Raw genomic sequence first — 21,435 nt, forward strand, 5'->3', positions numbered from 1 at the left:
TGATTTGCATTTTTTGTTAAAATAAAATAATATATTTTAATGGATAGAAAAAAGTATTTAAAACGTTTTCAATTATATGAGAGTAGATTGTGAGTTATTGTACAATAATTTTTATGCGAATAATGTAAGTTTGAAATTTAAAACTAACACAAATTTTTTCCAAGTGCTTTTTAAAACAATTTTTTTTACGATAAACAAAAACAAAATCTACGTCTTGTCAATAATAATTTTATATGCGAATAATGTAAGTTTGAAATTTAAAACTAACACAAATTTTTTCCAAGTGCTTTTTAAAACAATTTTTTACGATAAACAAAAACAAAATCTACGTCTCGTCAATGTTTACCAGCAATGAATAGGAAAGTGTTGTTGTTTTACTCTTGTTTGTATACTGTTAAGAACAACAACAACGTATTGCTAAGGTTAATCGCATATAAGTGTATAGAAAACACACTGTCTATAGCTAAGCGCATTTACAAAAGAGTACCAAGCGCATAGGGCTTGGGCACCCTTGGTTTGGATGCTGTTGGCGTCATTGCGTTATTTTTGTTTTTCTGTGTTTTTCATTTAGCGTTGTTGTTGTTGTTCTTTTTGTTTAGCTTTTGATGTAATAATAATGTAGTCGGGAAAAAATTTAAAATTTATATAAGATGTTTAAAATACACTATGGTGAAGGGTATATAAGATTCGGCACAGCCGAATATAGCACTCTTACTTGTTTTTTCTATTCTTGTTTCGTTTTGTTCTGTAACAATGTCAGTTAAACATTTCTTATTTTATGTATGTGTGTATATAGACTACATTATTAGATTTGCCAAACGTATATTGTATAAGTTCTTTAATATGTGTTTTTGTAACGAATTTAAATGATAAAAAACTGAAAAAAAACAAGTAAAAAATGTTGCTAAATTTCATATTTCAAATAATCGCTTAAACAGTTACACACAATATGATTTTGAAAATTAGGCACACATATGCCTCAAATGATTTTTTCCTTTTTTTCAATTATCATGTATATAAAACGCAAATTAGTTCTTTTTTTACATTTTTTATACATGACTTGCATTCCGTTAGAAATTCATGGAGATTTTTAAAAAAACTATTTGTCAAAATTTTTAATTGAAAAAAAGGTTGAATAATGTTATATTAACAATGTTGATGGTAACTTCTTTATTTTTATATTTTAACAAATGTTTTTTTATAAAAAAACCAAAATTTTAAAAATTTACAAATATTTCGGCTTTATTAATAAAAAAAAATTTTAAATCTTAAAACAAATTTAACAATTTAAATTCCCATGCAAAATATTGAAATTTTAACATAAATTTGACAAAACTAATAATCAATTCAATTTATTGAATTTTTTTTTTTTTGATACAAAAATCGTTCTTAATTGTATTAATTAAGCGCGTTTCAATATAGAAATAGTTAATTAACAACTAAAGTTGTTATACGGATTTTGGACACAATTTTTTCTGTATACTCGGAAGATGATTCACTTTTGTTGATTTTTTTATATTCCAAGAGTGCTGATAATCCATCAAGATCACAAGAATTTAATTTTTTGGTTGGTCTGAAGAAAAGAAAAGTCGTCTTGGTGATGCGGTTGGAAAAATATTTGCAATTTTTATGGCACCCAAAGGCTGTTTTTCTTTTCTTAACATTGCTTTAAAAGTGTCCGAAACTTCTTCGTTAGATAAGGTTTCTAGAGAAGTTGATAACCTTTTCCTCTTTGATTTTGAGCTCAATCCTCATACTGCTTACAGGGAGCACCAACAGTTGATACGCAATTAGCAACTTCTACACATTTCTAATTTAGCAATGGAATACCGAACACTCTTCAGTTTTATATCAACTGATTTTATAAAATTTTCAATTTTACATATATCAGTTTTATACACTTTATTTTTATGTGAAGTTTCAATATATTTCAATAACAAGTTGAATTTATCTTGAAAAGGAGCTGAAGAATGTTCACATAAAATGGAATGTTCAAATAAAGCGATCGCTATGGCACAGTGGGGCAGAATCGAAATTTTTTGGAAATAAATCTGGCATTTCTAAACGGCTGATCCGATCAGGATAAAATTTGGCGATGCCCCAGGGGCATCTGCAGAAAATATAAAAAAAAATCTGCAGATTTTGTTTTTATATTTTCTGAAAGCGCTCGACGAGATCTTGAAAAAACATGCTTGGACATACTACTTATCTGTTATAATATCCGAGTTATAGGCATTTAAAAATTTACAACAAAATTTCCAATAATATACAAAAAATTTCAGATCAATATCATTTACAGATCCAAAAATATACGTTTTTTAATTTAAAAGTTCAAAAAATTTTAGATTCCTAAAAGTGACCTAATGTCCATGGACTTTATGTCACTTATTACTGTGTCTTAATGTCCATGGACTTTATGACTCAATTTAGAGCGACATAATGTCCATAAAATGTAAATACAATAAATGTTATAAATTCCGAGTTTGATTTTTTAATATTTACTGTTACAAATTAAATGTATTAGTATAAATTAATAAATGTAAACTGACGATTTTAGTAAACAAGTGAATTTTGAATGAAACGGATCGAAATAAAAAACATATAAAAAACTATATCTCGTTGTGTAAAAATATAAAAAATCGCAATGGAAAATACGGAATATAAATATGAAATTATGGGGGGTTTCGTAAAAATTCAAAACTTTTAATTTTGACAGATGAAAATCAAGTTTTTCGAAAAAACATGAATACCTGGAGTTTACAAGATACGTATGTTATTTCAAAAGCTGTAAAGTAAGTTTGTTTAAGAAAAGATGGAGTTTGTGAGCCGTTAAACTTAGATTTTCAGCATAACCATGCTCCAGCTGAAAGATTAATAAATAAATTTCGAATAATAAATAAGGTAAAAAGTGTGTGTGGTGAAAAAGCAACAATTAAAAGGAAAGGAGTGCGGGAAGTTTTTGACGGGACTTGTATGGAAGAGAAACAACTGGCCCCGTCAGTCACATTTCCAAAAATGAGACGTCAACTATACATGATTCGGAGTGAAAATATGCCAAAAAATCCTACGGATCCTAGTGAACTTAAAACTATATTTCAGAATGATGAATTCTTTAAAGAATATGGATATTCCAAACATACCGATAAACCTCTTTATCGAGAAACCATTTTAGAAGACGGCTTTTCATATTCCATTTTTATATCACCCACAATTGCAGACGTAATTGAGAAGAAACCAAAAGGTCGTCGATATTTAATTGATGGTACATTTAAAACTGTTCCTTGCTGTGGTTTCAAACAGTTACTCATTATACATTTCTATTATTTGGAGCATGTAAGTATATTTAGTATTGTTTGGGAATTCGGCAATTAATATATTAATATTCTTTTTTTTTGTTTACAGACTTTTCCTTTTATTTACATTTTAATGTCTAAGAGGTCGAAAGAAGTGTATCAACACATGTTCCAATTCATTAATAATTACTTATTTAAATTTGAAGCTTTGGCATTTCATACTGATTATGAAATTGCTTTAAGGAAAGCTCTAGAATCAACGTTCCCAACTGCGACAATGAAAGGTTGCTGGTTTCACTACTGCCAAGCTTTAAAACGCAAGGGACAGAAAATAACCAATAAAATTCACCAAAATTATTAAAACAAACGAGGACTGCAGCAATTGGTATCGTAAAATGTTAAATTTGCCTTTAATAAGTCCAGATCATATACAAGAAATGTTTCTTAATTTAAAAAAAGATTTATTGAGTATGTCCAAAAGTAAGCAGGATTGCCTAAATATTTTTTTAAAATATTTTGAAAAGGAGTGGATGAAAAAGGTAAGTACCAACAATAAAATATAGTGTTGTAAAGAAAACTGAATACTTAAACATGAAACCCGTATTACACCGAGGAAAATGAATTCAATTTTTTATTTTCGATATATTGCCTATGAAAATCATGTATACATGTATACAAATGTATACAAATTATATTATCGATATATTGCCTAAGAAAATCATGTATAAAGTTATATGAAATATAATTTATAATCCTTAATGCATTTCGCAAAGAAAACAAAATGGAATTTGAACAAAGTTCAATAGGAAAAGTATGAAAAAATCGGCGCCGATTTTTTCATACTTTTCCTATTGAAGGATTATAAATTATATTTCATATAATTTTATATAGTACATAAGAATAGAAATATATTCCTAAAACTCGAAACTATAGATTTTATTTGATATTTTTAGATCACACCATCAGTATTTTCGGTTCACTTAGAAGTTATTAGAACTACGAGTGCATTGGAAGGATTTAATTCAAAATTATCGAAAAAATTGGAAAAACATGGACGATTTCTGAAATTTCTTGAAGTTATTCGCAATGAGGATTTTACTCATTTGGTTTCCCTTATCCAGTCATCGGCAGGCATTTTGTCAGTTTTACCAAAAAAACGTAAACAAAATTTGGACAAAGACAGTAAAATTTGGGAGCTTTCACAAAAGCTTAATAGAGGTATCATTTCTTTAACCGATTTTTTCAATATAGTTATAAATAAGGAAAACAATATTATTGAGTGCGATAAAATGGTAGAGGAAAACGTGGAAGATGATTCTGAATCTGAAGATATAGAAGAAATAAATATTCATGAAATAACTGAAGTTTTAAGGTGCGTTATCTGTGTAACGGAAGCCAGAAATATTTTGTTAACACCATGTAGACATTTTAATATTTGTTCAAATTGTTTCGATCATTTAGACATGAAATCTAAAAACAATAATTCACCTTCATTGTGTTCCTATTGCAGACAAATTGTGCAAAATAATTTAAAAATATTTCAATAATAAAAATCACGAACTTTTGTCTCGAGTTTTAATCCTGCTGGTAACATGATGTTATTTTGAATTAAAGAATTTTTCAATAATTTAATTTGAATGTGTTTTTGAAATAAATAATTGTTTAATATTTCTGCATTCAATGAGTTCAAAAAAGTTCAAAATGATTTTTTTAACATAAACAGTATATATTTATTTTTCAGTAAATAAAAACTAAAAATTTTATTTCTTAATGGATTTATTTTCATTTGTATTAGAAATTGATTTTTTTAATTATATAGCTTATTTAATGATTATTTATGAAGATGTTGAATTGTTTGATTAAAATCTAAAATCCTTAAATATATTACATATACCTATAAATTAAACAAAGCGTGTTTTTCTTAATTTCAAATTTTTGTAAAAAAGGACATTATGACACACTTATAAGTGTCAAAAAGTCCACGAAAGAAATGTCACTGTCCATGGACATTATAGCATTTTCAAAAAGTGACATAATGTCCATGGACGTTATGTCATTTTTTGGTGTGTCTAATGTCCACGGACATTATGACATTGAACATTATGACATGCCACCCTAACTCTTTTATTAATAAAATAAAATTTTCTTTAAGAACATATAACAATTTTATAGTTTTCTAAAAGGTATCTTTACACAGAACGCTTTGGCGTAAAAAACTTGTCCTATTTTTGAAAATGTTGCCACCGCGTCCTTCCGAATATAACCTATTTTTATCAAAACTTCAACTTTGGGCGACATGTTCCAAAATCCCAAAGCTGGGATCAGAAAACTGAAAGCAGTTTTGGAAACCTCAATATGTTTTATATTTACTCCAAAAGTATTTTCCCAGCCCTGAAAGAAATGTGGACCCTATGGGCAAAAAGTAAAAAATCAAATTTTTGGGTTTTTTATTCCTATTTTTGGGAATTGCGAGATGCCCTTTGACCATTTCAATTTTTCTATTTGAAATGACAAATTTAACAAGCGTTGAAAATTTCATATTACATATTTGTTAAATTTTTAAAACTATGATTTATATCAAAATTTTAATAGAGTCGCAGATAGCTACAACAATTTAGACCATATTTATCCCTTAATATCATTTTTTAGTCAGATATGGAAATTCTCGACCTTTACAAAAAATTTCAAGCCAATATCTCAATTACATTAAAAAAATATGTTCATTTAAACCTGTGTCCTTTAATTTCATCTTTTTCATATTTTAGTATTAAATATGACAGCTTTTTTATTTGATCTGTTTATCTTAAACATAATACAATTAATTCTTACAACCTGCTTATATAGTTAATTCCTAACACTACTTATTTTCTATAAAATAATCTGTCATGTCGGAATACATATCCAGAAGGTAATATAAGTCCTTTAAATATTCCTTGTTTTGAGATGATAAAGTTAAAATCTCGATTCCTCGCTTCCTGGGCTTCTTCTGTTAACTCTCCAAGTGGAAGAATATTCGTTTCAATTATTATTTGACCATGACACAATACTTTGTGTACTGTTGGTGTTAGTTCCCTCCATGGATACAGAGATACAAGTAATTTAGAAATTTCAGATGTATATTCTCCAAATCGATTCCATCAATTTTATGTGTACTATTCAGTCTTATTAAAATAGTGTTAACTCTTCGAAGCAACTCCTTGTCGATTCCAGTTATTTTTGAAGTAATTTCAAAATCACGAAAAAACCTTCTCGCCGTATTACCATCATTTGTACTACCGCAACTTGGAAGTGGTTTGTCGATGTTTAATCCGATCAGAACTTTAAATTCTTCTTGGATTCTGCTTTTTTCCGCAGCTCTCAGTTCTTTCAATTCTTCATAATTTTTTGTTGATTTAGTAAGATTCTCTGGCACACTTCTATATTTGAGGTCGTATGCTATGTGTAAAAAGTAATCCAAAAATCGTATTCTGGCATGAAATGATGAAATTCCGAAAGACAGGACTTCTTCATTAATACTTCTGGTTTTGTTTATATTTGAGAATTGCGACTTTTTCTCATTACATATTGAGCATCTCCAGAAGGAAGAAGTTTCTGTTATGGCATTGCTGACCTTTCCATCAATCATTGTTAAGCTTAGCTGATATGATACGTTAATAGAGAATTCCTTTATTTTTATGCAAATGGGCTCCAGTGCATTTATTGCATCTTTTAAATAATCCACTAAATCTTTTGTTGTTTTCTTTGACTCCTTTATATATTCAAATCCAATGGGTCTACAAAAATTTTTTGAACCCGGAGTTGTATTGATCCATATATCTTGAAATGAATTTCCGATGCTTGACGATGATGGATTAAGAGAATATGAACGAATTCGTAATGGCACTAATGATGACATAAATACACTTTTGTAGTCTGCTAATGTCCGACTTCCACATGCTTGTTTGTATTCTGGAAGTGTTGATAAACCATCACATCCCCACTTACACATTAAGACAACATCACAGTTATGAATTTTCCTTAGTTGGTCTTCTGAGAAGTCTGACACAATTCTTGATGCTATGTTTTCGAGATGATATATCAATACAAGCTTCCACATCATTAACAGCAATAGGTGATGATAGGATAGTTTGTTTTTCATTGTAGATTTATTAAATATGGTACTTAAAATCTGAGAAGTTTACTTATATACGAATTCTTGTCATTTCCGATATAGGTATTCCAAAGCAAAAAATTACGAATTGTCTACCTATTAACATTTAGGAATATATTACTATAACCTGTACTTCAGTCATTGATATTTCTTATTAGTAAATGAATTGAAATTATCATCACCTGTATATTTTTACCTACATGATCATAAACGAAACAGAACGAAATGATCTGTCGAAAAAATTTAGGTAAAAAATAGTTATAAATTTCTGAAAAATTAAGCATAATAGGACCTTTCAATTATAAGGATAGGCAAACAAATAGAAATTAGGTAAATATAAGATTTAAATATGTTCTGTCATATTTAATACTAAAATATGAAATTAAAGGATACAGGTTTAAATGAACATATTTTTGAATGTAATTGAATTGGCTTAAAATTTTTTGTAAAGGGTCGAGAATTTCCATATCTAACTAAAAAATGATACTAAGGAATAAATATGGACCCTATTAAAATTTTGATATAAATCATAGTTTTAGTAATTAATATATGACAAAATCTTTATTTATGAACAATTAAATTTTCAACGCTTATTAAATTTGTCATTTCAAATAAGAAAATGTAAAAAAAAAATTGAAAAGGTCAAAGGGCATCCCGCAATTCCCAAAAATAGGAATAAAAATCCCAAAAATGGTATTTTTTACTTTTTTTGGCCATAGGGTCCACATTTCTATCAGGGCTGGGAAAATACTTTTGGAGTAAATGTGAAACATATTGAGGTTTCCAAAACTGCTTTCAGTTTTCTGATCCCAGCTTTGGGATTTTAGAACATGTCGCCCAAAGTTGAAGTTTTGATAAATACTTAAACTCGAATACTCCTTGGCTACGCTCACGCCAGATTTCCGTTATCCCGATCGGATCAGCCGTTTAGAAATGCCAGATTTATTTCCAAAAAAATTCGATTCTTCCCCACTGTGCATGGTTAGAAAATTACAAATAATTACAAACAGATATAAACCTGTCTTATATATATTTTCTACCTATTATGTCTAACGTTTACTTTATAATGAATTTTTCCTCAATAGGTTACTTTAATAAGCTACCTATTAAAGTGACCTATAGGGGTAACATTTTTTAATATATGTAACAAATTTTAACCTTATGGATGAAAATAATAGTGCTAGGTAAATTTTCTAAAAGATGTTGAGTTTTCCCTAATTAAATTGTCATTTATAAAACAATAGGTAGGCATGTTATATATCAATGGAAAGGTAATTTTGTCTATTTTTCAAAACTGTATGTAATTGTTATTGAATATTTTTTGATGAAATTTTACAATTAAGTAGATTTTTTACTCAAAATCCAAAATTAAATAAAAATTTCGAATTTTCTTATTGGAAATCCCGGAATTCCCAAAAAAGTTCCAAAAATGAAATTTTTTTGGTTTTTGCCTATTACATCCATACCAGGGGCGGGGTTATCGAAACCCGTTACAAAATGATTAAGAACATATTGTTTCATATAAAACAGGTCACTATAATTTGATATCGACTATGCGATTTGAGAATTTGTTTAAAATTGAATTTTCCATTAAAATAGGTTTTTTGGATGGACCTGGTCCCTGGTCGGTAGAGTCCGACCGAACTCAAAATTTAGTTCGGTACCGAACACCGAACTTCGGTAAATTTGAAAGTTCGGCCGAACCCGAACTTTGTTCGGTTTTCAAAGTTCGGTAACACCGAACTTTTTTCTTGAATGAAAAACGCATTTATGATTAAAAAGTAATAAATTTATAACATTTAAAACCAAAATATGAACATGTTTAAAATTGAATTTCCCATAAAAATAGGGTTTTTTGGATGGACCTGGTCCCTGGTCAGTAGAGTCCGACCGAACTCAAAATTTAGTTCGGTACCGAACACCGAACTTCGGTAAATTTAAAAGTTCTTTGTTCGGTTTTCAAAGTTCGGTAACACCGAACTTTTTTCTTGAATGAAAAACGCATTTATGATTAAAAAGTAATAAATTTATAACATTTAAAACCAAAATATGAACATCCGAAAGATTTTTTGAAAAGGGTCTTTAATTAGCAATTGGGCCAATTATCAACTAATTATGATTGTAGTATAAACATATTTTCGTTATTGTAACAATTTTAAAATATCATATTATGATTAAATACCGTGAAAATATTGTATCATGATATTTTTGTATATATCATAATATTGTTATACATTATCATATTATGATCCAAGGTGATTAAAATTTCATTTTAAATGTGTGTCTAAAGCAAAATATATTTTATCGAATCTGTTAAATTACAGTTTCTAAAACAATAAAAATATATATAATATAAATACAACATACTTACAATACTTAACACAATTCGCAAATTTCAATTTTCCGATTTATATGAAATTTTGGTTCATAAACTAGTATTTTTGCTCATGTTATGAACGTTAGTCATTTTCTAACGCGAACCTTATATAGAGGACATGTCGAAATGTAAACCGATTTTGATTATTTTGAATACCAATCAATCTGCAACAATATTTTAGGTCCTATCGTTCTTTTAAGAGACTAACAGAGTGACTGACTGACATGTCTAGATCGTTTAAGAATAAGGGCCTAGAAAATTTCAATTTTACAAATGAGATCAGAGATTTATAGTAGAAACTAGATAATTCAAATTAAATGTTTCACTTTTCTTATTGTACAGCCAGGATGTATGATAACTTCTGTAAACAAATTTTCAGCATTTTTAAAACTTTTTGATGATGTAAAAATATGATAAATAAACATGTTATAAAAAGTTCGGCGTACGGTGTTCGGTCAAAATTTCGCCGAACACCAGAGCGCAATCCATATTCCAAATATCACCCGGAAGTTTGTAAGGGAGCATTCCTTTTACGGCATATGGTTTGATGGTGGGTATATGAGATTCGGCACAGCCGAATATAACAATCTTACTTGTTTTTTGTTTGCTAATGTTTGTGAAAGAAATTTAAACAATATTCATCACATATGCAGATGTTGTTTACTTGCTTTCCAAAGACCAACTGAGAAAATAAAAATTAAATTTCCTTCTAAAGTACAGTAGACGAATTTCAAAATATAAGCAGGTTTGTGCAAGATTTTTATAAAAGAAGTTTTCTTACAAAAGAAGTGAAAACGGGAATAAAATGACTGACCAAAAAATATCATAAAATATGCAGACTAATATGTTAAATACCTAAAGGAAATTTATATTATTCGCTTAATTGTCTGATTAAATTACAAAAACAATTCTCTTCAGATAATGTTCTGAATTATCGGATATTATTCGAAAGCCATTTTATATTTTACTTCAGAAAATGTGCAGACTATTCTCCTATATGTCTAAAGAATATTATAAGAATAAAAATCAGAAAATTTCTGACATCAGATATGTCTAAAAAAATTGTTTACTGGGTTGATACTATGCAGTACTGTGAATTTAAGAACAAGTTGTTTTTATAAACATGCAAGTATAATAACAAAATTAACCGTATAATTATGTGTATTGTTTGCTAATAATTCTACATCGCGAGAATCAAAAATCCAAAAACTGATTTAAAATACAGAGAGACATGGCTAAATCGACTTCGCTATCTATAAGGATCCAGAATATATACACCTAATAGAGTCGGAAAAATAATATTATATTATTGAAATTATAAAAGGAATGACAAACTTATATATAGCCACATGATATGCAAAATGGCGATAAAAAAACTAAATAAAATAAAAACTATTGTGTCTATAAAAACGTAATTTTTTACACGATATATCAGAACATTAATAAACATGTTGAATAAAACTGTACCGCCACACATTGTCTATTATGTTCTTTTTATTACTTTTTGACATGCGAAAATTACTAATTTGGTATTAAGCCCTTTTGAATTTCATGTCAATAAAATCGGAATCTCTGACAATAGTTCTAAAAATTTGCGACAACATATATGTAATCGTATATAAAAGTCGATTTTTAATTTTTTTGGTTGTTCCGCCTTTTTGCATTTCAAGTGACGATATACTCGTCTAGCGAAGTTGAAGAGTATAAAACGCATACCAAAATGGTTAAAAAGGGTCTGAATACTTAGTTATAGCCCCTTTAAAATCATTTTCAATATAATGAATCCCTTAAATTTTACACCCTCAATAACTGATCCCTTTTCTGAAGTAAAAATAATTATAAAATTTTTGGCGTTATTAACCTTAACATCTAAAAATGTCATATATGTATAACAAGTAAGATTGCAATATTAGGCTATAACGAATCTTATATGACCACCAACACAATATATGCCATATGTATTTCAAGTGAATTTCGAAGAGAAGATCTATGTGAATCGATTATTCTAAATTTTAATATTGTAGTATGATTTAGAATATATTTATTTTAATAATTTATTAGATGGTTTTCAGTACAAAGAGTAATATGCGAGGTATGGTCAAATATGTACAATTTTACAAATATTTTGGTTGCATTAAAATCTTGAACTTCATATTTTTAAAACAGTTATATCCCTTAAGTTTTGAGGGAGACAAAGAGATTTTATTTCATATTGAAGTATGAAATAGTATAAAATATGAATTAATGTAAAAATTTAACAGTTAAACATATAAAAATATTTTGGAACATACATATATAGATTCAAATGTCATTAAATAAATTGCATTATAATTTCTGTATTTATTTTCTGCTAAGGTTTTCGTCTTGGTAAAAATAAAAATTGGTATACATAATTGGTAAATATTTCATGATATAAAAAATTACCGGAATTTTAAATTTATCAATTACTTACCGCCTGCTAATGCTAATGGACTTTTGTCACATATACGTTTTCTTGTGGCGCTCATATTGGTTGAACTCATTAGGAAAGATTGTAAATCATTTGCACCATCAGAATCATCGTTACTATTATTATTGCTTCGACTTAAATCCGGTGTAGTGGATACTGATCTGATAGCATTTTTATAACGGATATGTGAAATGTTTTCCTAATACAATATGAAAAAAAAACAAAATTAATTTTTTTTCATACAGTAGTTATTAATACATAATGTACTTGAACCTGTGACTCTTCTGGCATTACGAAGTGTTTAGTTAAATATAGATGATGCATCATGGCCTGTAACCGGTCACGTTCTTTTTGAAGGTGCATTTCGAGTTGAGAAACAACTTGCATTTGAACTCGAGCCTGTGCTGTAGAGCGATCATCTAAGCAGTGTTCAGTTTTAAGGTGCCTAAAAATACAATGAATAAAAATGTTTTATGTTATCTTATTTTTCACAACTACAAATCAATGTCTTCCGATTTAGATGAATTTGCACAAAGGTAAGCACTATTTGCCAGCCACATTTTTTTAGCTTTATCGGTCAAGTACTGCCGGAGTTACAGGGTTTTATTCAAATAAGTGTAACTTTTAACTTATTGGTCGTAGCAAAAATTCTCCAAAGGAGTTCAGATTTTTACAATTTTTACAACTAAAAGTATAATGTTTATATGCAGCAATAAAGTATGGAATCTATACTTTTAGGGATAAGAAAAATAGTTCAGTTAAAGAGATGAAATTTTTCATAGATACCTTTAGTTTGTTTGGTATTGAAAATGGGCAATATCGGTCCACGATTGCGCCTAGCCCCCATTTTAGACCCCCTTCAGAAAATGACTTTATCGCTCATTACTGGCTAAAAGCATATATATAGCGGTGCAATTTGGCACAAAAATGTTTTATTGCACGCAGAGAAAAAATATAGTTGTGGTAACCATAATCTAAGAGCAACATATTATGGTTAGAATTATGGTTAAATTTAAAACATATTATGATCATTATTAGTATAATAACCTATCATATTATGATTAAATATAGTTCGAATATTTCATCATAATATAGTGATAATGTGATGTTGTAGTATCATATTGTAGTTTCAAGCAACCACATTATGGTTTCATGTAATCATATAATGGCTTCAAGCAATCATATTATTGTTTCAAGTAACCATATTATGGTTACAAGTAGTCACATGTCTTCATGTAACCATGTTATGGTTACGTATTAAACATAATATGGTTAATCTTATGTGCTCGGCGTAAAATGTAATTATTTGTTAATTTTCTTTTAAACAAACACAAAACTTCCAAATACTTATATTCCCATAAAAAATATATATCCACACTTTCAATCCAATATAAACACAATATAATTTTTTTTAATAATTAATTTCTTATGTTTCCTATTATATTTTTGATAGTATTTATTTTTCAAAATTATTTTAACACTGCAATTGATTAACAATTTATTTAATCCGATCTAGTACGGATAAACCATACAACTAGGGTTGCCAGATTCCGATTCACAAAAAGCTGGACATTGGGTTGTAAAAAGCTGGACAAAACAAAAAAAAACTGGACATAAAAAAACTGAGAAAATGTTAATGTTGGTTTTATATAAATAATTTCACAGTGATACACCAAAATATGTCATATAGCGACTGAACACTGCCTATATCTCTGGACTTTTTATGCAAATATACTATTCGACATTCCATAACCAAAAATTCTATAAAATATAATTTGTTAATAATTTTTGTTTTGACCATATATCCGAATTTTTACAATGTTTTCAGAATAACAAAAAACATTTTAATTTAGCTGTTATTTTGACATATAGCTATACTTTAGAAAAATATGCATCTTCGCGGATTTGTTTACTAATATATTTAATAAATATTTTGAAAAATTACTCAATTGTTTACGCGCTTTAGCGAAATTCAAAAAAACTCCGTATAGGACTTTTTGGAAAACAGTTTTTATATTAAAAATAGTTCCCATTTAAGCACAGATTTGACGATTTCTTTCGAAATATGAGTTAAGAGACTTTATGGGGTATATTTGACCAATTATAATAACGTGTAGCGAATGTAAGCATTGCATCCATAACTTCAGAGCTATTTACCTGTGTAGAGGCAATCATCCACATTCGCAGAAGAACTGGCTGAAATTAAGAACTTAACAAAATAAAATAAAACCTCGTTTTCTGCTTTATCCATAAAATCAAAATAAAGAACTAAAAGTCGCGGTCCCAATGATACAGTTGAAGCCAAAGGTATCAAATATTTGCATGTATCGCGATTATTAATCGTCGTACGATTTTAAATGTTATTACAACTTTTGTATTTTGTTTTCATTTTCCTTAGCTATGTTACTTAAGAATATTAGTTAGATTTATACTAATAAATATATTTTGGTTTATCTCAGAATTTCGACTTATTATCACAGCATCTGTTTATACTGAATTTTAAGTAGGTCTAGAAATTGCATTTTTACTTTCAATTTTAAATTTAATTTTGTGGACTTAATTTACTCCCACCAAATTTCATAAAAATTGAAATGGTTTTTTCATATAAGTACCATAAGTGCTTTATAAGAAGTTCCTATAAAAATATTAACGGAAGGACGGATAAGATTTGTTCGCCCCATAAAGTGATTTTAAACTCATCAGTGCACCAAATGGTAGTAGTAATAATATTTAAAACAGAGACTTTATGTATTATTATTTCAAAATATTACAATTAAATGAATTTATTGCATTCTTTACAATTTAATTATCTAAACTTACATTTTTTCGGTTCTGTCACATAAATACTAAAAACAAAAGTAAGCAAAGTAAATTAATAAAGTAGCGACACGAGTTGTTGTACAACAAACGTCTACAAAAACCACAGGCAATTTGTTTTTGTTCGAAATACTCATTTGTCAAAATTTGTTTACAAAAATGAACCAATAATTAATGGAAAATATGGCATTATTGTTGTACTTTCCAAAAATATGTTGTTATTTATATTAAAAGTCACAAAGTTTTCTTTATTTTTTTAAAATTAGAACATTTTTAAAAATAAAATACACTTTTTCACATTAAATACAACAAATTACTCAGAAATTTGTATAAAAGCAAGCGTTAAAATGAAAACAAATATGGCAACATAAACATTTTTGACAAGTAAGTCCACAAATAGCAAGTTTAAAAAAAATAGTCAGCTGTTAAATAAGTCTACTTTATAAATTTACTTTGAAAGTAAGTACAACATAAAAATTATTGCCAAGTTATTGTATTATACTAAAAATTGTATATTTGGCTGGACAAATTAAATTTTAGCTTGAAACTGGACAAGCACCAAAAAAGCTGGACAATCCAGCCAAGTCCAGCCAGGCTGGCAACCCTACATACAACTAATATAAAAATGGCGATACCAAAATATTTTTAATAGAAAACGTATTTTACTTATATCTTAAACATTATATGCATAAACGTGTAAAATCATACCATTTAATGATTATTTTATAGTTTAAATCAGCCAAGCGCAGAAAGAGAAAATGTTATTGTAGTGGTGAGAAAAGGCAAAAAAAAACACTTAGAAAAAATATTTCCAAATTACGCTTGTTATGATCAAGTTTTATAACAAGTGAAATGGTAAATTGTACAGATAAAACATATCCAAAGAAAAGAAAAATGTTAATTTCTTCACAAAGATTAGATTTTTTAATATAAAATGTTTAAACAAAGTTTTAAAAATATCGTTTTTATGTATTTTTACTATTATGCATTCCTGAAAAGTTTTTGGAGTGTATGAGTTTTTTGCAAGTTACTCTCTTGTTTGAAAATGATGTTGTTGTTTTTACATCTTTTGTTTGCAATTTTTGTATTTTCTACGCTCTTTGAATGAGTTGTATATACGATCGGATTATGTACGTGTGAATTGCCGAAAATCTTCGTAATTAGAACAATATGAACGCGCAACGCTGCACAGTGGTATAGGAAAAAAAAAAGAGGGAAATAATTCGGTAACTTCTAAACGGTTAATCCGATTTTAATAAAATTTGGTATGCACAAAGAGGAGGTGTTGTCGAGTTTTTCAAACGTTTTCCTGATGTTCTCATTAATATCGATATATAATAATAAAATATTGAAAATATCAAGTATGGCAGTGATTTGATGGTGGGTATAAAAGATTCGGCATAGCCGTATATAACTCTTACTTGTTTAATTATTAATTTTTTATGGTCCCTATTATATTTTTGGGTAGTATTTATTTTTCACAATTATTTTAACACTGCATTTGATAACCAATTTATTTAATCCGATCTAGTACGGATAAACATACAACTACTCGACAACACCTCCTCTTTGTGCATACCAAATTTCATTAAAATCGAATTAACCGTTTAGAAGTTACCGAATTATTTCCCTCTTTTTTTTTTCCTATACCACTGTGCGCTGGTTTAAATGATTCTGAAGAATATAATATGTTTACATAATTATCATTATTTATTTGTTGTAAAAATAATTAATTTTCAGAGAATCATTCTCAAATTTTTAATTGTCATAAACATATAAATGTTTTCAGTAACTAAAATATTGATGAAGTTCAATAAAAATAACAATTGTTTGGTTATGACAACAAATTATTGTTACAAAAAACATAGAATAGTTTTCCTAACCATGCCGAACCATGTTTTTTCTCTGCGTGTGGATTTTAAATCTCTTTGTAAAATTTTATAAGGATGAACCCATAATTGAACATACTACCCTTATAAATTCCCCTTGAGAAAATGACTTTAACGCTCCTAACTGCCTAAAAGAAGCACCTACAGCGTTGAAATTCAACAGAAACATATTTTGTAGGAACTTAAATCTCTTTATCAAATTTTATAAGGTCCTCTTCAGAAAATGACTTTAACGAATATTACTTACCAAAAAAAGCGAGTACAGCCGTGAAATTCTACATAAATAAGTTTTGTGGGAGCCAAAAACTCTCTATCAAATTTTATGAGAATCGATCCATAATTAACTTTACCCCCCATATAAGGTCTCCTTAACAAAATTACTTTAAAGCTCACTACTAGCTCAAAAATGCGACATAAGTAATATTAACAAAATCGTTCTACGATTATAAGTAAACATGAAAAATTTGTATGGCAATTACGTACTATTTTATACTATTATGTACTAAAATTTGTATGTCAATTACAATTGTTAAACTTATTTTTAAACGAGCCTTATTCGGGACCTAGGGTAAATTATGGACCGATCATAAAAAATTTTGGTAATGTGTAGTGTCCGACCGAACGTTCGGGTACGGGTTCGGAGTTCGGTAAAAAGTGAGGTTCGGCCAATGTTCGGTGTTCGGCGAAATTTTGACCGAACGCCGAACTTTTTATAAAATGTTTATTTATCATATTTTTACATCATCAAAAAGTTTTAAAAATGCTGAAAATTTGTTTACAGAAGTTATCATACATCCTGGCTGTACAATAAATTTCCGATTTCATAGGTACAAAACGCCTTTTTAACTGTTCATTTTTTCGGCTGATTTGAAAGTGATTAAAAAGCTATGAAAAGTGAAACATTTAATATGAAGTATCTAGTTTCGACTATAAATCTTTGATCTCATTTGTAAAATAGAAATTTTCTAAGTCCTTATTCTAAAACGATCTAGACATGTCAGTCAGTCAGTCTCTTAAAAGAACGATAGGACCTTAACTATTGTTGCAGATTGATTGGTATTCAAAATAATCAAAATCGGTTTACACTTCGACATGACCTCTATATAAGGTTCGCTTTAGAAAATGACTAACGTTCATAAAAGGCTTAATAATACTAGTATTTTTATGAAATTATACTTAAATTTTTTATGAACCAACATTTCATATAAATCGACAAATTGAAATTAATATCTTTGTCAATGAATCGTTTAAAAACCAAAAATAAAGGTATTAAGATATATGCATTTCACAAAAATAGTTTGTTATTAGAAATTTATCACTCTCTGGGATTCGGAAATTTGTTGATAACTGGCCCAATTGCTAATTTGATGAAATTTGGACCAAGCATGTTGCACAAGGACGAAGCCTATTGAAAATGGTTGAAATCGGTCCATTATTTCACCTAGCCCCCATACAACCGTACCTCCCGATTTGAACTTTTTATGCTATAATTACGTCAAATATTCTATTATCTCTCTAAAAATTTGCACAAATAAGTTTTATATAAGTATAAATGATACTGCAGATTTTCGTAAGGATCGGCCTATATTTGACCCTAGCCCCCATACAAACCCCCTTCAAAAAATGACTTAAACGTCTAAAATTGACTTGTAACTATTTGTATCGCAATGAAACTCAACAACTCAAACTAACTGTTATTTAGAAATATATCCCTTTCCCAAATTTACCGAGGATCGGCCCATATTTGACCTATATAAAGCCTCATTTAGAAATTTTAGTTTTTTATCAATAAATGGCTTAAATATTTTGGAATTATGGTAATATTCAACATAAAAGTTTCTTTACAAAAAATAAAAATTTTATAAAAGTAAAAATTGTAAAAATATACTCATGGTGTAGGGTATCATATGGTCGGCCATGCCCGACTATACTTTCCTACTTGTTAACCATAAATGCGTTTATCATTTAAGAAAAAAGTTCAGTGTTACCGAACTTTCAAATTTACCGAAGTTCGGGTTCGGTGTTCGGTACCAAACGAAATTTTGAGTTCGGCCGGACTCTAATGCTCATTATTTTGCCTTAATTGTTATTTATATTTAATTTACACGCATTTGTGCATTTTCGCACAGCAATACTTAAAGTAAATAGAGTAAATCATAATATCCTCAACTCGTTTTTTTCGGTTTGGTATTTTTTGAAATGTTTAAATAAAAGAAATACTCAACATATTCTTTGTTTTTATTCATTTGAGATCACACATACCAACTAGCTATGCTTTTGATAACGAATAAGTCCATACATGTTCGATACGTGTAATGAATATACGTAATTATATTTCATTGCGAATACGTACATGAAGATACTCAAAATGAAACTCGTGTGGACGTGCATTGTATTCAAAAATTATGAGTAAATAGTTGCATTTCTTGTTTCATACATACACATTGTCAATCTCTGTTGTATACAGTAAAGCATACAAGCGCAGCGAGCTCTTAATTGAACTCTCTGGTTTATTTTCCAACACACGTACGTAACTTCCAAACAAAGAGAATGAGAGCTTCAGAAAATGACTTAAACGCTGATTACTGGCTTAAAAAACAAGTATAGCGATGAAATTTGACATTAGTGTCTTAGTAGCCAAAACCTCTCTATGAAATTTTATGAGAATCGGTTTACACTTCACCCTACTCCCCATATAAGGTCCCCATTAGATAATTACTTTAACGCTCATTACTGGCTTAAAAATACTTAAATAGTTCTAAAATTTAACAGAAGTAAGTTTTATACTAGAGTCGGTTCATAATTTACCCTACCCCCCATATAAGGTCCCCTTCATAAAATTACTTTAATACTCATTACTGGTTTCAAAATACGAGTACAGCGATGAAATTTCCCAGAAATAAGTTTTATACTAGGCAATATCTCTCTACCAAATTTTATGTGGATCGGTCCATAGTTGGCCCTACCCCACATAAAAAGTCCCCCCAAAAAATTTCTTTAATGCACATTACTGGCTTACAAATAGGATTATAGCAGTGAAATTTCACAGAAGTAAGATTTATACGAGTCAAAATTTACAAAATTTTATGTAGATCGGTCCGTAATTGACCCTACTCACCATATAAGGTCAGTCTATAATAACAACACCCCATATAAATTCCCCCAGAAAATGACGCGGAAAATACGAATACCGCAATGCAATTCGACAAAAAATAATTTTAATGGACCCCTTTCAAATGTTACCCTGATGTTCTTATTAATATCGATATATAATAATAAAATATTGAAAATATCAAAGTTCATTTATATTTCAATAATTTGATGGTGGGTATAAAAGATTCGGCATAGCCGAATATAACACTCTTACTTGTTTCATATGAGAATGTTTAATATTTAATATTTATTTTAATTTTAAAATATCTTAAGAAAAATTATTTTTAAATTTCTTCCAATCCTATTTATAAAGAATCCAGAAATTTTAATGTTTTTTGTTATTTATAATACAGTACACATGTACAGCACAAATGTCTGAAAAGAAGAAAGAAGTTACACCTTACATTCAAAAACTTATAACAAATGGCGAAGCAGCAGTTACGATTGATATTTGGACCGATAATTTCGTTAAAAGGAATATTTTGTGTGCCACTTTACATTTTCAAGTCAATTTTATTAATGTTGATCTAACACTTGGAATAAAATCGATGGACTTTAAGTCAAGTACTGCAGTTAATATTAAAAATAAACTATGCTTTTGGAAGAATTTGTAGTATCACCCCTGGCAAAGGCGGTATTCGTTACGGATCGTGGAAGCAGTATTATTTGCGCTCTAAATGATTTTAGTAGAATAGACTGCTCAGTATATCTTTCAAACATTTTAAACGATGCTTTCAAGTCAACAGTGGAATTAAACGGAATAACACATTTCTGTAAAAAATGGTTAAATATTTCAAAAAGGCCAACAAAAAGCACATGCTGGACACTGAAGAACTGTAAATAGCATATTATTTTTAAATTCTTTATATACAAAAATGTTTGATAACTATTTTTTTATTTATTTATATTTTTTAGTTATCATTTTATTAATATTTTCTAAAAATTTGTTTGTTAATATTATATAATTATAATATCTATACAATAAAAGTTCTATTCATAAAAACAACAACTTTAATTTTTTTACACATCATTTCATTAATTTTTGCTTTGTTATTTGCTATTGCATTAACTATGATTCTATCGAAGGGATTTCGAACCAGCCTAGACAACACCAAAACATCTATAGACGAGGGACCAGAAAATACGACTCAACATCAACCTTTACGCATGGAAGTGATAAATTTAAGTTGTGATGAAAACCGAATGAGTGCAGATGTTATAGTCGGAGAGAACACTATTACTATTACACTATACTATTGACACAGGTGCAACCAGCAGTTATATTAGAGAAAATTTGGCTCACACCA

At 28.5% G+C, this 21,435-nt stretch overlaps 2 protein-coding genes across 3 annotated transcripts in view; one reads left to right on the forward strand and one right to left on the reverse strand.

Annotated features, from left to right (window-relative positions):
- LOC124418980 (forkhead box protein P1-like) overlaps nucleotides 1-14,485 on the reverse strand; it is a 181,032-nt gene extending 166,547 nt beyond the window's left edge. Inside the window, exons 1-3 of the mRNA XM_046947053.1 lie at nucleotides 14,480-14,485; nucleotides 12,537-12,714; nucleotides 12,273-12,468 (exon numbers count right to left, since the gene is read on the reverse strand). Of these exons, the coding sequence (XP_046803009.1) occupies nucleotides 12,273-12,468; nucleotides 12,537-12,656 (316 nt within the window). The 5' untranslated portion in view covers nucleotides 12,657-12,714; nucleotides 14,480-14,485. The remainder of the gene's footprint in view (nucleotides 1-12,272; nucleotides 12,469-12,536; nucleotides 12,715-14,479) is intronic.
- Nucleotides 2,430-21,089, forward strand: LOC124418950 (RING finger protein B-like). 2 transcript variants are annotated; one of them, XM_046946976.1, is made up of 3 exons: nucleotides 2,430-3,333; nucleotides 3,403-3,832; nucleotides 4,247-4,873. In XM_046946976.1, exons 2-3 carry the CDS (start codon nucleotides 3,689-3,691, stop codon nucleotides 4,838-4,840), a joined length of 738 nt encoding a protein of 245 aa, XP_046802932.1. In that variant the 5' UTR covers nucleotides 2,430-3,333; nucleotides 3,403-3,688; the 3' UTR covers nucleotides 4,841-4,873. The 2 variants fall into 2 exon arrangements, 1 of the variants encoding a protein (XP_046802932.1); XR_006940332.1 differs by lacking the exon at nucleotides 4,247-4,873 and adding an exon at nucleotides 20,482-21,089 and having other exon boundaries at nucleotides 2,432-3,333.
- The last annotated feature ends 346 nt before the right edge of the window (nucleotides 21,090-21,435 follow it).

Source organism: Lucilia cuprina, chromosome X (assembly GCF_022045245.1).
Source record: "Lucilia cuprina isolate Lc7/37 chromosome X, ASM2204524v1, whole genome shotgun sequence".
NCBI classification, from domain to species: Eukaryota; Metazoa; Arthropoda; class Insecta; order Diptera; family Calliphoridae; genus Lucilia; species Lucilia cuprina.

What these genes read in the sequence shown, in the direction of transcription:
- LOC124418950 (XM_046946976.1), top strand. Translation starts at nt 3,689, where the DNA reads ATGTTAAATTTGCCTTTAATAAGTCCAGATCATATACAAGAAATGTTT. An exon ending in AAAAGGAGTGGATGAAAAAG is followed by an intron (nt 3,833 to 4,246) that starts GTAAGTACCAAC and finishes TGATATTTTTAG; the next exon opens with ATCACACCATCAGTATTTTC.